At 38.4% G+C, this 17,371-nt stretch overlaps 1 protein-coding gene across 10 annotated transcripts in view; it reads left to right on the forward strand.

Annotated features, from left to right (window-relative positions):
- eya4 (EYA transcriptional coactivator and phosphatase 4) overlaps positions 1-17,371 on the forward strand; it is a 37,455-nt gene that overhangs the window by 16,595 nt on the left and 3,489 nt on the right. For 3 of the 10 annotated variants that reach the window (XM_079479033.1, XM_079479032.1, XM_079479025.1), the window contains exons 6-16: positions 799-870; positions 7,398-7,447; positions 8,074-8,192; positions 11,910-11,976; positions 12,118-12,260; positions 12,465-12,593; positions 12,697-12,773; positions 14,093-14,267; positions 15,084-15,220; positions 15,362-15,445; positions 17,081-17,170. In XM_079479033.1, coding sequence (XP_079335159.1) covers positions 838-870; positions 7,398-7,447; positions 8,074-8,192; positions 11,910-11,976; positions 12,118-12,260; positions 12,465-12,593; positions 12,697-12,773; positions 14,093-14,267; positions 15,084-15,220; positions 15,362-15,445; positions 17,081-17,170 — 1,104 coding nt within the window. In that variant the 5' untranslated portion in view covers positions 799-837. Of the gene's footprint in view, positions 1-798; positions 871-7,397; positions 7,448-8,073; positions 8,193-10,222; positions 10,307-10,511; positions 10,590-11,909; positions 11,977-12,117; positions 12,261-12,464; positions 12,594-12,696; positions 12,774-14,092; positions 14,268-15,083; positions 15,221-15,361; positions 15,446-17,080; positions 17,171-17,371 lie in introns of all 10 variants that reach the window. The other 7 variants (XM_079479026.1, XM_079479024.1, XM_079479027.1 and 4 more) reach the window with 6 other exon arrangements.

Genomic DNA, 17,371 nt, shown 5'->3' on the forward strand with positions numbered 1-17,371 from the left:
ACGGAGAATAAAGCTATTCTCCTCATCCTAACGTTTTCAAGCCTTTCAACGAGTTTCTGCTTTTCATTACAGAGGTCTCTGGAGATTTCAAAGCAATTTACAGAAGTTTTAAGCTTTTAAATGATGAGAGAAGGATGGGAAGAGAGAAAGATTTGGATGGATAGTTGGGGGTTCTCCACTTTTTGGAGGAGGGGGGCTTCCGAGTCACTGCGTCCAAAATTAACTTCCAAATTGTAGATGGACTGAGAACATTTACCTGCCATAAATTTTTTTACTGACCTTGTACATAACTGTAAGTGAAATAAAATGACGTCTGTGGATTATAATCGTTTGGTGGTCCGATGCATGCAGAGTTTGATACACATGTCACCACCACATGACATTCTGGAGTAAAGAGCGCCTTAAAGGTACATTTCCGATGGTAGATTTGTTGCTACAAGACGCACTGTTTTCACTCACAAATTTCACATGCATTTGGCACTTGGTGAATGTTCATTTTGGTCCCCGGCCAAAATAGTGGTTAGCTGTGACTGCTGTCATGCACCACATGGAGTTTGTCTTTAGTTTGTTTATGTACATTTACGTGTGTGTTACAGTTCTCTGTACCCATTGTTTAATGTTTACTTCTGTAAATGATATTTACTTCAGCCTATTTGTCCATGATACAGTGAAATTAGCAGACTTCTTCCTTCCCCTCCTACACACACATACAAAGGGAGACAGAGACAAAGGAGGAGAGACAAAGGGAGATGACTGTGTGTTTATATTTTGTGATTTTAAAGCATCTTCGATTTGCAGGTGTCTGGACTGTTCTTGGGAAAACTGGAAGTTCAACTGATGGAGAATTCACAGGAGCTGAATGACCATATTGTAAGTGACCATCAAGACACTTTAGCTATGTAAATGTGTTCTGTATCTGTCTTGTTGTTTTTTTAGCATTACTCCAGAAATGATTCATCCAAATGAGTTTTGGATTCCGTCAGTGTCTATGTTTAAATGTGCATAATAATATAAAGGAGCGTCTTTGAGGTGTTTATTGGTGACAACTACACTCTATTCTGTGCAATGATTGAAAAGTTTGATCATGTCATTTTAATTGTTAAGTGGGTATAAAAAATATGTATGGGCCACCCAGGTGTGTACTGGGCAGTGTTCGGTCTTTAATACACAACAGATGTGAGCTGAAGTGTTGAGCACAGTAGCCATATGGCCAGAATGTGTCACACACACACACACACACACACGCATGCATAATCTTACACGCTACACAATGCTGGAACGATTTTAGCCTGTCTTTCTAGTCTGTTAGCAGACAATTCCTTTCTATTTATTTAAAACTTGATTTTTCTTTCCAAGTCCCTGGAAAACCGTATTAAATCTTCATCTATTATGTTTAGATTTCATTTGAAGATTCGATTAATGATTATAACAGACCTGCTTTTGTGTTGCCAAGCTGACATATTGGGGTTGCTCCGGTTTTCCTTTTCATATGGGCATGTGTACATTACGAGTGTTTTTATCCGCACGCTTTGGAAAAGACAGACAGGCATCCATAATCCAGAAGAAAGACACAGATCTGGGGTAAACGGAGGAAGATGGAGATTGAGGTGTGGGTGGAGGAGGTATTTTGTGACTCAGGGGATCAATGCTTTTGGTTGTGGAGGAAAAATAGCAGTGGAGTAAAATGAAAAGGGAGTGGGGGGGTTGTATAGCAGCAGCTTTTTCCTCTGGTGCAGTCTGTGCCCCAAAGCCCCAGAGCAGAGACCACAGACAGAGAGAGAGGACTCAGGTTACACACACTCTCTCTCTCCCTAACACACAGATACACACACCGACCAAGAGGAAGAAAGAGAGTAAGAGACAAGGAGATGTGAAAAGAATGAAGGGCACTAGATTCATTTGTTTATAGTTAAATTCTATCAACATCCACATATGAATGAAAAAAGAAGATGTGAAGAGCATTCAGGTGTTGAAAGGTAATGAAGTGACGTGGTAATCTTTACTCATTTTCTACAGAAATGTGTGTATGTGGGGTATCAAGAGTTCACCCAAAACAGAAAATTGGTTATTACACATATGATCAAAATTACTTTTCATGGTTTCATTAACAGTTTTTGAAAATGAAGGCACGCCATGTCATCTGCCTAAATGGGCCAGCTTGTACTAAGTAACATTTGAAGTGAGTTTTGTAGTGTTTTGCTATCTTAAAGTGAAAGTTCACCCGAAAATGAAAAAACATTTGCTCAGCCTCTTGTAATTTCAAAACTGTACGTCTTTCTTCTGCAGAACACAAATTTTGAAGAATGTTGGTAACCGAAGAGCAGTGGAACCCACACACTTCTACAACAAGCTGATAAAAAACCAATGCGAGTAAAGGGTTAACAACATTCTTCAAAATATCTTCTATTGTGTTCTGCCGAAGTAAGAAAGCCATACAGGTTTGAAATGACATGAAGGTGAGTAAATGATGACAGAATTTTTAATTTTGGGTGAACTGTCAGTTTGACTGTGTATGTTTATGCGGTTAGTTATTTAATTTCTGTTAAGCATTGTTGCACTAATGTTACTTTTTGGAGAAAAACTATCTATCTGAATCTTTTCAATCTATTCTGCGTGCAGATGAAAGCAATAATCCAAAATGCATATAGTTTATCTCTAAACTAACTAACTAAACAAATATCTCTAAATAAAAATCTCTGAATTCTCCTCCTCCTCATGGTTATCTGAGCTTTACGCCTGTTGCCTGTCTCTTATGCTGCAAATCAAGTCTAGTTTAAGTAGTAAATTTAACGTCATTGTTTTTACTTTTGGAGAAGATAAACACATCAGTCAATGCAGCATTTTTCCATCAACCCCCTCATATACACTCAACTCCCCACATTTTACAGGTTTGAAACTAGTATCCAGTAAATATCAACTATACAGCTTTGCAAATCCGGGAATAAGTCATGTAGTATGTCAAGCCTTATGTGCAGTTTTGGGTCCAGGCTGAGCACATTATTTAACAAGCACAGCGACATCTGGGAAGCAATTCATCATTTAATTAAATGCTGCTGAAACCCGGCCTTTCGTTAATGAGATTAATTTTAATAATTAACGAAAGGCTGACACAAGCACAAGAACTCATGAATAATTAAGCAGCATTTTTTCTGCCGCAATCAGAGGGGAAGGGAACACTTTAATGCTAGAGTGATTTTTTTATATAAGTTTCAGCTCAATTCATAAGGTGAACACACACTCCATTGCACATGTACAGAGAATTGTTGGTGTAAACACTTGTTGCTGTACAAAGATAGGTGAATCAATGAGTCAATGCAAGAAAAGATGGTGTAGCACAAGAGACTAGGCACAAACTCACCCACGCACGCTCACTCATTCAAAGCTGTGAAGGTGTGTCTGGCTGTAGGGCTTGGCCTGGTGTTCAGTTTCCTTCTGACCCCTTTCCCTTGGCTGAATGTAATATTTTAACTTCATACACCAGGTTGACATGGAAACAAAGCAGTCCAACACATGAGCTGAATGATGGTTAATAGTGTACACGATTGATCGAAAACATATTTATTCCAGAAGTCATAGGTCTTTGGGAATACCAAATTTATTTGAATGTTGGAATCTTCAATTTATCAAATTTTGATGAATATACTGTAATATTATATACAGTGATCTAAAAAACACCAGGAGATTTTGGACGGAGTAGATTTATTTTTATTTTCCCTTAAATATATTCTCACATTTTAAGTCATTTTTGTAACTTTTTGACAAGAAACATTGATGCTAAGAGGAATATTGCAGATGGCAGTTTTGTGTGAATTATACTAAACTGATAGTTGAAAATTATTGAACGTGTTTTAACATTAAACAAATGACTTCAGTTAAACACATGTGCAAAAGAAATATGATATATAGTATATACCGTGTTAACTATAAATGTAACACGCAAGCCTGATCTCGTGAAAACTGCACGATTAGATCAGTTTACAATTGATAACCTGAAAAGATGCTGAATGGGCATCCAGGGTTTATATGTGTGTGCATGCTTTTTCTAATTTTAGTTTCAACTCCTCATTTTCTTGTTGATGTCCTTAGGGAGTTGTCATCTTCCCAGAAAAACAGAACAACGCAAGCCAATGTCACCTGATCGGAAGACCCTGAAAAACACCAGCGTTAGACACGTTGTGTGTGTGCGCATTCCCACAATCCTTTGCCCAGTCGCACTGTCTCTTTTCTATTTCCTTTTTCTTTCTCTCTCTTCCTCTCTTGCGTTCCCCTGCCTTTAGAGAAGAGTGTTTTAGGGAGGGGACACATCAGATAATCTTACACCTCCCAGGGGCATATGCTGAAATGTGTGTGTGTTGAGGGGTGGGGGGGGCACAGGTAACAATGTATTTTACATGAAAGGAAGAGTATAAAGTTACAGCGCTGATAACCATAATACTGAAAGCGCGGAAAAAGAACAAGAAAAAGGGGACTCTTTTCTCTGTCCGTTTGTGCATGTGTGTGCGTTCGCTGTTTCTCTGCCCATAAGTATATGGATGTGTTTGTCACGAGCTAGCAAATAGGCTGAAATAAGGACTTTTTTTATAAGTGAATCATTTCAAATTTTATTTAGTTGCCAAAGAATAACTAATTTCACTTTGTAAATGAATATAAAGTGAAGACTTACCTTCTCTTTGGAACAACATAAGTGTGAGTAAATGAAGGCAGTATTTTCAGTGAACCATCCCTTAAATCCCATTTATTCCCCTCATCTGGAGTTGGAACCTGTCAAGCTGCACTCGAATGGTATATTAACCGCTCTAAGGGCACTTTCTCGCCTTAAGTTCTGTTCAGTTGGTCCAGTTTTCGAAAGTTGGGATTTAATATGGTCATCAGACCAAATTTCATAGAGGCTCTGCACCTCCTCACAACTCCAAGTTCGTCCGCGAGCTGCCATGCTAGTGGAAACTGTCAACAAACACTTGTCATCATTCCATAATGCACAGCGCATATGACTACAGCAGCTGGTTTAGTCCAAAAAAGTGCAGTAATTGTTGCATTTGGGACTGTTCGCAGTCGGATTACGTTCTCAGCATGAAAGAACCGCTCAAGGGACCGTTTGAAAGCGTACCGAGACCACCTCTTCAAGGAAGTCTCGGTACGCTTATTTGGTCTGCTTTTGGTGCGCACTCGAGTGTGATTGCTGCATTCACACCTCTCCAAACGAACCGCACCAAGGAGAAAAACGAACTCTAGTGCGATATAACCGTACTAAACGAGTCAGGTGTGAAAGCACTCTAAGAGCACATATCGTGCTGGACAGGGATGAAGTTACAATCAGAGCCATTGAGAGATAGAGAGTCGCGTCAACAAGTTGACTCCAATGGAACAGTTTTTTCACAGCAGTGTTGGTTCATGGATGCTCTCAATAGTTCCCGGAAGTTACTAGTAACGCATGGAGCTGCTGCTTAACAGATCAACTGAGGTAAACATTTAACCCATTTAAAGACTTAAGTCATTAAATAAATTAAAAAATTTAAGAAATAAACCTTTTAAAGAGAAAACAAAACTTCCAGGAACTCTGAAGGCTCTGTGAATCACGTGACACGAAAAATGAAGAACTTTGTGGTTCGCTCAATAAAATTCTTGAAAAACACACATGTACTGTGCATGTGCACTTACTGTATGTCTGGACAGAAATCACCTCACAGTATTTTCTGTCCTTTAAATTGATAGTTCACCCAAAAATCACAATTCTGTCATCTATTCAACCTCAGGTTGTTCCAAACCTGTATGCATTTCTTTATTCAGCTGAACACAAAGGAAGATATTTGGAAGAATGTCAGTGGGCAAACAGATCTCATCCCCCATTGACTGCCATAGTAGGCTAAATAAATACTATGGGAGTCAATGGGGGATGAGACCTGTTTGCTCACTGACATTCTTTCGAAATTTCTTTCTTTGAAAATGAGAAATTTATACAGGTTTGGAACAACCTTAGGGTGAGTAAATGATGATATAATTTTTATTTTTGGGTGAACTATCACTTTAAAGGACAGAAAATGCTGTGAGTTGATTTCTGTCCAACATAAGTGCACATACATGTGTGTTTTTTCATGAATTTTATTCAGCAACAGCTCCACACACTCCAAATGTTCTGGCCAAAACCACACGCTACATCTGACACACACATGTATACGTGCATGCGCTCTCACAGGTCCGCACGCGTGTTTTCAATTAGGGCCGTAGTTGACTGCGAACTGTGTCGGATGGGAGGGGTGAACTGTGTAAATTGATAGTGAGAAGTTTATAGACTTTTAAAATTGTAGCACTGTTTGATCCCTCTATTCATTCTGTTTTACATAATTCACCGTCAGAGAGAGAGAGAGAAAAACAAAACATTAAAACAAACAAATAGACCGATAGATTGAGTGAGAAAGCGGTAAGCAAAAGAGAGAATGATTTAAAAACCACAAGAACATATTCAAAGAGAGACACCTCAACTGTGGTTTTATTACCACAGGATTGAGACAGATTGAGCATGACAGAGAAACCTTATTGAACCATATTTCCAGAATTAGAAAGAATGCAGAGAGAGAGATAGAGAATTTGAGAAGGTTGTCTGTGAAGGTTCTGCAACATTTCTAATAGTCTACACAGTGTTTGAGACTGACGTGGGTTCAATGGCAGATGTGACTCTCATTATTCTCAGAAATGTTCCTTAAATTCCCCTTTGCCCAAACGCAGGAATTTTGTCCCTATCACTAAACAATACTGCCATTTTCATAGCTTGTGAGATTTTAGAGATTGAGCACTTAATGATTGACAGCAAGATATTAATCCATGAAGCACAGTCTTCTGTTAAACGTACGTCAGGGATGTGGCAGACTTGATTGTCAGCACAGGTGTTTGGAAGGGGTTAAAAAGTAAGTGGGCTTGTAAACCTATTTATTTTTATGAATAGCATTCAGAAATGAACATAAAAAATTCTGCATTTATGTTCACCAGAAGTTACAAATATGACAAACGGACAACTGACAGCTTTGTTTTGCTTCATTGGGTTAGGGTGAATGTACAGTAGTTAAAGTGCCAAGATTTTAATTTAGGGTTTTATTACACCTGTCACCAGTCCAATTTCCGTTGCACCTGTTTAGTAATAACATTGAATTATTTTCCATTATTTCTACAACTTTCTTATTTTTATTCTTCTCTGTGCACTTGATGAAATCAGTGAAATTTGTCATCTTCGAAGGAGCTAGTCAAATGGAGATTTTTTCTTTTATGCCTGTTATGCTAAAATGGTCATATTAGTCACAATAATTATTAACAGATTTCATTGAAAAGTCACTGCAGATTAAGAACTGAATGTTTTCCTTATACACTGAATCAGAAACCAATCCATATCTCTTGTCTTTTCACAGGTGAAGAAATCTACCATTGATTCGCATGCTGCAGACCCGGTAGACCACAGGTAATGTGAACGCACCTCCCCTACTGTTTCTTTGCAGAACGAATATCCAGTAAAATCCATTTAACGTTTTATTTATGAACGTGTATGCCAGTGAACCGTGGGAGCTGAGTGATTTTGTTCACATCAAGACAGAGCGAGAGATAAAAGAGAGAGAGAGGCATGTTAAAGTCATTGTGTGTGAGTGGGTGTAAAGCAGACAGCTTCACCGTACCTCAATAAAACAAACTGTCTTTGCTGTCTTGATGTGTGTCTGAGCACCGTCTACTTTAAAATACACTCATACAGATGTTTATGCTATAGAAGCTAAGTTGTCTATTATCGAATGTCATTATATTATTGTAGCGTCTATGCATGTGTAGGTGTGTGGTTCGTGTACAATCATAAATCTGTATCTTTATTTATAAAATGTGGATGAGGCTTTTTTAATGACCTGTTTAGTGTCCAGCAGTGTCATCTAAAGCAATGCTTTTATGAGCTCATGTGTTCGAATAATCATTGAAGAGAAGTGAAGAGAACCATTTGGCTTACTGTCCATAATGGAGAACTGTATTGTATTGAAGTGACTTTAGTTTATGGATGAGCAGAAAAAAACCTTTGTCTTTAATAAAGAGTTATGTCTGTCGCAGGGCCTTGGAGATGCAGGAACTAACAGATCCACAGCACTCTGTGAACAGTGGCACCGACTGCACCTCCAAACTGGATAAGAGCATCCACAGCAACAACATCACAACCAATGGAACAGGAGGTAAGACAGATCGACAGACAGACAGGCAGACAGAAAGAAAAATACATACAAAAGTACACGAGTGAAGCAGCGACATATCAGCTGATAAATAGGGCCTTTCAGAACAGGAAATCAGCCTTAGTGCAGTACAGCCCGAGTTCAACACTGCGTAGTTTCTTACAGTAATTGAAAGCAGGACAGAGTCCTGGTGTGTGATGTCGCAGGGATAAAGTGTTTCTTGTTCTGGCGGTTTTGGTTCAGTCCAGAGCTGGTTCGGTGGATTACCGGCAAGATGTTCTAAGCCCGCGGTAACCTCAAAGGTCAAACACACGCTGTCTTCTCTGCCCTTTATCCACTGCATACAGGCGTGATCTTTGTATGGAAACGTTTCACAGCGCTTTCCTGTGCGTGTTTTAGCGAGAGCCCGGCGGTGCACAGAAAACGATTTCCTGCATTTAAACTCTCATTTTCTCTCTGATGTCAACACACACTTACTCGTTGACTCTCTGTTAGAGGAAAACGCTGAACAAACGTTTTAAAAGAAAACATGGAGCAAATATACGCAAGGCTTAATGGACCCTTAACACTTGGTTTGATGTATGGCTCTGACTGTGTGAGCTCAGGGAAAAGTCGAATTTCGAGTCATTGAGGAGAGCTTTGTTGTTTACGCTGTGTGTCAACTATACTGTACAGCCATGAAAGAAATTAAGAGACCATTTCAAATTTTTATTTTATCACCACTTCTAGAAGTATTGTGGCCGTTTGGACTTTTTGAACTTTTCCTGCATGTACCAATATTAATGTTGTATTGCTTAAAAGTGATTATGAACCTTTTTCTTTGCTGTATTTGAGGTCTGGAAAAATACAGAACATGGTTTCTGTTGTCTTTATCTGTTTCTCCAGTTTTGATTGTCAGCAAAGAAAAGCAAATAGAAACAATATTTTCATTTGGGAGAAATTTTGTCAGTAGTTCACAGAATCAATCAAAAATGATCATTTTGCCCAAACACATAGCTATAACTAGTCAATTCAGAAAAACTGAAAATAATTTTAACAAACAAACATTTATTTGCTGTTGTCACACTACTTGAGATTCATTTATTTAAAATATTCCCTTTAATAGCTTATTTTTGTTAGTAGCTTATTGTATTACTTTTTCAAAGGAATAGCTTGACTGAATTTAAAGTATTTGCCACAAACAAGCTAATCGTCATTTTATGTATCTTCCTCAACACTGATGTTGCTTGTGATCTCTCCTGTTTTTGACATGTCGCTGGAATAAAACAATAAAGGACCACAGAAAGGAAAGCTAATGATTTTAACAGCACGACATACACACACACACTGGGACCGTGCTTCTGCCAAAACATCAACATATTCAACATTCTCCTCTGTCTACCTCATCAGCTCACAGCCTAGACTGAATCCCTACACACATGCACACACATACACAGTCCTCCCACACAACCACCCACACAGACACACATCTCCCAACATGAAACCCACTGCTGGTGAAGCCTCATTCATCTTACTTACGAGGACTTTTGTGCTCTCTTTCCCTCACAAACACACAGATTCATAAAAAAAATGAGGCTGTTTCTGTCTGTGCCTATGTGTCACACAGAACTGTTATAAAGTCTTCTGAGCAAAATATGATTTCGGAAACTTGACTCTTGATGTAGTTTTTAAATGGACGGATATTGTATGTCCCATATCTGTGTAATTCATTATGGAAGCATTAGGAATGACGGCCATATTATTTACAAAGGAATTATCTATTTTACCTTTTAGTAATTATTGTATTTTTTTACTGTTCACAAAAAGTATTTTATTTCTTTAATTTAGACACATTTGGTATATTTGCGTTTTCTGGTATTTGATAAGAAAAATATCAAACCATGTTGATATTTTGCTATTTAATGCAATTGAACTAATATGTTTTAAGTGTCCAAATACATTTTAGTGCCACTATATACAGTTAGTGAGCTTCTGGTACTGTAACTGGGTAATGTAGTTCACTATACATCTGACTCCACCCCCATCCTCCCCAGGAGAGAACTTGACCATTCTAAACACAGCTGATTGGCTGCTGGGCTGCAGTACTCCGCCCACTGCCCCAAGTATGAAGAACGATGGTATACTGCATGTGTGTATGGAGTGTGCATATATGATAGAGCACGTGTGTGTGTTTGCGTGCAGTGTTTTTGACTTTTACAGGCTTTCTGTAGCATTGATTTTGAAATCACATAGTTTCCTTTTAACTTCTTGAGATTTTTCGAGGTTTTGTATAGGAGAATGAAAGTTGATAGCATGTCTCGTCTCTCGATTTCTCTCTTGAAGTTAAATCAGAGCCCCTGAACAGCAGTGAGGCTGTGAGCTCAGCGGGAGACACTGTGCTGGACTCTTACACTGGGTCAGGTAAGACATCCATGCACGCACACGCACAAACGCATTCAGTTATATGCACTGCATGCAGAATGCCTGCTGTAATCCTGCTTGGGAAGTTGCTGAAAGCTTTGAGCCCTCAATCTTTGTACTGCCCTTGAGCGAACGTCATCAGAGCCTCAGACTCTTTATTTAGATCGATGCGCTCACACATACGCGCAGTGACTGAGAGACCTGCTATCCATGCGCTCCCCTGCAGAGAAGGTTGAGGCCCTTGCTTGAGGTTGACAGAGGAGTGTGATGTCTTTATAGAAAAGATTACTGCATGTTGTTTATGTGAGGGATGAAAAATGTTTAGCTCAGGCTGTATGACAAGCCATACGAATATATAATGTTTAGACTCTTCTCTTTTATAGAGCAGATGATTGATACGATTCATTTAAGTGTTAACTTAAACAGTCTGTTAAAAAGACATAACAACAGGCGTATTTAAGATATGTTTTTATGTACAGCAATTGTAAATAGCTGCACTATTAGTGTAGCAAAACTTTGAGCATTGAGCATTGAATGTTTCATAGATCTCTTCTTAAACTCTTAAGGAGACATGCTTTGTTTCTCAAGAGAAACATCTGAGAAGACTCTACATTCTCTCAATTAAAGATATAAAAGAGATCCTCGTCGTGATGTTCCTTACTTACAGGAAAAAAAGGAGGAAATTATCCGATTGACGACTTGTTTTTAGAGAATAGTTCCTGTTATTTAATTTTTTGGCTTTTTGTTCAATTGAATCCAGCTGTTGAGAAAGATTGTGAGCTGTCAATCAAAGCACGCGCATGTGTGTGTTTTGTTGAAGTGATGGTGTTTTGGCAAGTGCAGTTGGAATGGAAAACGTCCAGCGCACATTTTATTTTATGGTTTTGATATGTAATAAAGTACACATTCAGAGGAAGCAAACGACAGCTGACATACAGTACTGACTGCTCATAAATCCTAGTACAGTGTGTGTGCGTAAAGACGATTTCTTTACATTTAAGTTGGATGTCATTATAGTTAAAAATGGCAATTTAATTACAGTGGTGTGCAAGAGTCTAAGTGCACATTGAAAACGTGAGATTTAAAATCTAATTTATAAAGTTTTAAAAGATTTTTAAACAGTCTTTTTGGATCATTCTCAGATCATGCTGGGAAAACACGGATCATCAGGTTTCACACAAAAGAAAAAGCAGAATGCCCCAAAAACTGAGAAATTCTCTAGTTAAAATATATTTTTCAGTTTAGCTACTTTTCACTCACAGGGTTATGCTGAGAATATAATTTCTAATATTTTCTTTATTTAATGTCTTGTTTGTGTAGTTATAAGCAGCAGTGGATTCAGCCCTCGTTCGGCTCACCAGTATTCACCTCCTCTCTACCCCTCAAAGTAAGACACACACACACACACACACACACTACACACTATAACAAACACCCACATCATAATATACATAGATACACACAGAAACATCTAAACATCTCCTCAAACAAAAGCTGAATGTTTCGATTTTTGTGTTGTGATTGGCAGGCCTTACCCCCACATCCTGTCTACTCCCGTGGCTCCTCCCATGTCGGCCTACACCGGTCAATCACAGTTCAGTAGCATGCAGCAGTCGACAGTTTACACACCGTACTCTCAAACTACTCCACCATACAGCCTCTCCACCTATGGTAAATCTTATAGGTTTGTTTACATGTTGAATGACCGTGTGTACAAAACGTTTACATAAAACACATGTTTTTGTGCTTATACTGTAGTTTCACGTTTATGGGTGTGTGACGGGTGTGTGTACAATGTAGTCGTGTGAAAGAGCCATTAGTACAGGATAAACCCAGTTTAATTGACAGGCTGTCTTTCTTGATCTTGAGCTACAGATTTGGGGGTGATGTTGCCAGGCATAAAGACAGAGACACAGTCAACCCTCCAATCAGGGCTCAGCTATAGCCCCGGATTTACCACCCCTCAGCCGGGACAGACTGCCTACTCGCCCTATCAGATGCCTGGTCAGTATGCAATATCACACATTGATACATTTTCTGTTCGGTCCCGTAAGATTTATTTTAAAGTTGAATCAAAGGGAAATTACTTTCATTTTCTTTCTTTCAGCGGGGTCTGGTTTCACAACCTCTCCTGGTCTCTACACATCCAACAACTCCAACCCAGGCAACTTCACCACACAACAGGTATATATACACACACACACACGCACAAACCAATAACGTCGGAGTTTAACAGAGGACCAGCACTTTGTTTAAAACAGCCCAGGCCTAAAAGAGCAATTCGCCATCTTTCATCTGAGAGAATTTATGTTTTAGGACTTGCTCTTGATTTTTATGATGGAAAGCACTGCCAAAGAAAAGGACCGAACGACACTGATGAATTTAGCAGTGTAAACAAAGTGCAGTTCTGGCAGTGGTCGCAGTGAAGGAGTGATCTGAATTAAAGTGAAATGAAATGTGAAAGCAGTAGTGGAGTTTTGCTGAGAGTCTTTTTACTGCAGCGTTCGTGTTTTTGAGAGAGAGCGATAGTCACTGACAGTTTTAGAGTCGTCTCCCGTATGAGAACCGCCTGGGTCTGTACATGTCAAATTCTCTCAAAGATACAAGAGGAGCCGGGGAGTGATAAAAGCTCTCCCATCAAACACAGCTTTTTGTGGCTGGGCCAGAAATCTGTTCGACCCAATCCTTTTTCTCTTTTTATTATTCCCCAGATAAACTAAATCTCTCTTCTTCTTTCATTTGAGAATGTCATAAAACCTGTACTTTTCAAATATTTTGTTGCATGTTCATTCAGAGAAGATAACAATTGAGGTCTGTTGTCTGACAGGACTAAAATAACTGTTAACAAACTGTTAATAACTTAAATAATCGGGTTTGGAATATATGTATATTTGGATCATTTTAACTTATTTTCTTTATGCAGAGTTGTTGTCCAGAAAGTATTATAGTAATCTCTATAGTGTCTCTAGAGACATCTCGATAAAATGTCCTTGTTCTCAGATTTGACAGATTATGAACTATTGATTTTATGTGTTATCAAACTCTAATAAGTTCATTTATTTTGTATTCTCAAAAAACATGTTTTCTATTTTGTTATTTTATCTCATTGCATTTAATATTTTGTTATCGCTACCTAATCAAAACAACCCAACTGCAGTTTGCTTGATATTAATTGAACAAAAAATATTTTTCACAAAGCTGAGATATCTTTTTTGCAAATGAATTCTTCATTTATTAAATAATTATGATAAATGTTTTATTTAATTATCATGATATAGCTTTACACCATTCTATACAACAGTTGTCACTTTTTTTGTATTTCCTTTTTTTAAGAAGAAACATCTGAGACAAAGTTGAAACTTACTTAACGTAATAAAGACCTCTATTAAGCTATGAAAGTACAAGAAAACAAATAATAAATTCATCAAATTGTATTTAGTGCAATGCCAATACAGAGCTTTTGTCATGTATGTCAATAATACTGTTATTCGTTTGTTTTCCAGCAGGAATATCCCTCCTACACAGCATTTGGCCAGAACCAATATGCTCAGTATTACTCCACATCCTCCTATGGTTCCTATATGACATCTAACAGCTCATTGGATGGCACAAGTTCAGTCTCCACCTATCAGCTGCAAGACTCCACCCCCATTATGACAGGGCAGGACCTGAATCCAGGTAAGCACCAATCAAAAAGATAAATGGCAAAACATTATTTTGATGGAAGAACCCAAGATATAAAGTATCTAGTTGCCAACAGACCAATATACCCCCCAGCAACCACATATCAATGTTCTAAAAAGTTCTTAGCAATCCCTTGGCAATCACCAACAACACCGTAGCATCATGCCAATGGTTTTGGCTGAGGAAAGCACCACACATTTACTTACAAATGTTCAAAATACAACATCTCTACTGCTTTCAGTCAAAAAAGGGAAAATTGGCATGGCAGTTTAAAGTGAATCATTCCAACAGAGCAGCTAATCACACATATGAGAGCTAGAACGGATGTTAGAATGTTATAACTGTTGTAACAGGGCTTTTGGCACGCAGGTTTTGTGTAGTTGTTGATTGTGTTAGATAGGCCGGTGATTAAGGGTGCTTGGGGGATTGTGCAGATTTCTGTGGGGTCCTAGAACTGTTTTCTTCAGTGATTTAGCTTGGCTGCTGTTCAGCAGAGCTCATTACATCCGCTTTTTTCACAGTTTGACTCGTACGCACACAAACTCTATATTCGGTAATGCATACCAATATCCAGCATTCGTGATCTGTGCACAATTTTATTTTCATTTCCAAAAGCAGACACAGATCCTTTGTTTTAGATGTGGATTTGGACACAAACGTTTCCCGAACGTGATTGTTGATAGTTTCACTGAAACAGAAAACATGCCAACTTAACGCTTGACTTCTCCAGTAGGACCAAGCATCTGTTTTCAAGCTTCTCTTTGTTTAGCTCACACTTGTTTCTTGCTTTTCCATATTTCCCATATGCAGGTGAGTTCGAGGCGGGACAGAGCCCATCTACGCCTGTTAAGGAGATGGAAGACAGGGCGTGTCGAGGGGGTGCGGCTAAAGCGAGAGGGCGGGGCAGAAAGAACAATCCCTCGCCACCACCTGACAGTGATCTTGAGGTGTATTTTTATCTACACACACACACAGACAGACACACAGATAGATGCTAAAAGCAGAACAAGTGCAGATGCTCATGTAAACAAAAACCTGTGTGTCATCGCTGTTTGTTTTCTGAGACATGTGTCTGCATGCTTTTACAGAGGGTGTTTGTTTGGGATCTGGATGAGACGATCATTGTGTTTCACTCGCTCCTCACAGGCTCTTATGCACAGAAATACGGCAAGGTGAGAAAACACAAGCATGCTGTACACACAAATAGACTCACGTGCATATAAAAGCATTTTTAAAACTTTCAGATTTCAGAGATAGATTTTGCTGCAAGAAACAAATAAGACAACTAGATCTGATTTCGGTTCTCAATTGTTGAAACTTAATTGGGTATCAATTATAAGCATCAGGCAGCAAACATTGAAATTACATTCAGCACCGTGATGGCCAGACTCAGGAGATGTTAAAGTGTCACACTCCTTCTGACACCTTCCCTCATTTCTTGTCGTTCGGTCGGTGAGAGACATGGAGACAGCTGCGTCTATTCGCGGCTCTGGAGCTATTTCTGCTGTCTCTATGACGATCAAAACCCTCCGTTCTTAAGCACTCCCATCAGAGCGATCGTACATGCCGTCATACGCTTACACACACACACTTTGACTTATTGAGACATCAGCGCTAAGAGTGTGAAATTGCTGTTCAACAAAATTCACAGGGCAAAGCAGTTCAACGGCAACAGGACCTGGATTGTTTATTTTTATTTGAAAGAATCACCTCAATTATAATTTTTTAACGTGTGCTTATGTTACCTTGAAACATTTTTAAACAGTTGAATCATCATTTCCAATCTCTGTCAGAGTTTTGCCGTTAAGTGTGTGTGTTTGTGTGTGCTTTTCTATTCCTGTTCACTGTCCCAGCCAATCACATCAGAGCCAACAAACTCCATCACACATGATGATTTTTACAGCTGCGTGTACCCCCCTTCAGTGTGTGTGAGTGTGTGTGTGTGTGTGTGTGTGTGTGTGTGTGTGTGTGTGTGTGTGTGTGTGTGTGTGTGTGTTTAAGGGTAAGGGTGGCTGATGTTTGGAGACAATTGTAGAGTCCGTCATCATAATGGTGAACATTATTTTGGAATTGACTAATCTACAAAGTGTGAATTGTTAAGGAACTTAGAACTTTAAAACTGCTAAACGAATGTATTCAAACTAGATTGATATTTATCAATATTCCTCAATGACATTCCTAAGACTTGTATTTCATGTTGTTCTTGGTGTGCAATTTATTTTGGAGTATTGTAAACATTATATTTTTAAAGTAACGTACGATGAAGTTTAAAAAGGTTGACAGTGATGTCAATGTAATATTTGTATGCTAAATTGCTCGTCTTTCTTACACATATTTTTGGAAATATGGAAGCATTTATAGCTGCGTTTACACTGCACAAAATAATATTGTAATTATAGATGGTTTAATGGGACGCACGCACCTGGCCCGAAGTTAACTTCTGGTCTGTGTTTGGTTATAACATCACAATTTATGTTTATTTATATTAATATGCATTTATATTAATATTTTATTGTATATTAAATATTAATTGTATTAAAATAACAGTAAATGATTCTTTGCGGCAGCCAACCGGCGTCAAGTTTGGGCAACATAACATTTTATTGTTGTTACTGCTGAAACTGTCTATATAACATTATGTCATCAGCAAAGTGGCTCTAATACAACATTTCATTTACGATCAAAGCCTAAATCAAATCCTAAAATGTTCATACTATTCTTTTCTTGTCCACTGAAATTGCTGTGTGTTGTTGTTTATATGATGACAAAAACTAATTATATACTAAAAAATATTTCTGATACTGTAGGACCCTCCCTTGGCTGTGACCCTCGGTTTGAGAATGGAGGAGATGATATTTAATCTCGCTGATACTCATTTATTTTTTAATGATTTAGAGGTAAGCACACTCCTTTTTTTCTTTTGTAGGTTGTGATAAAAGTCTGATCCACCTACATCATTATTATCAAACAAACTAATCAAACTTATTCTTATTTGAACATGTTAACACGAAAGAATATTTCCATTGGGGTTAGGGTGTAGAATTTTTTGTAAGTCTTTATGTGATTGGGTGGCCCCCTGCTGGTTACAAATGGTAACT

Source organism: Barbatula barbatula (assembly GCF_947034865.1).
Source record: "Barbatula barbatula genome assembly, chromosome: 17".
Lineage (NCBI taxonomy): Eukaryota > Metazoa > Chordata > Actinopteri > Cypriniformes > Nemacheilidae > Barbatula > Barbatula barbatula.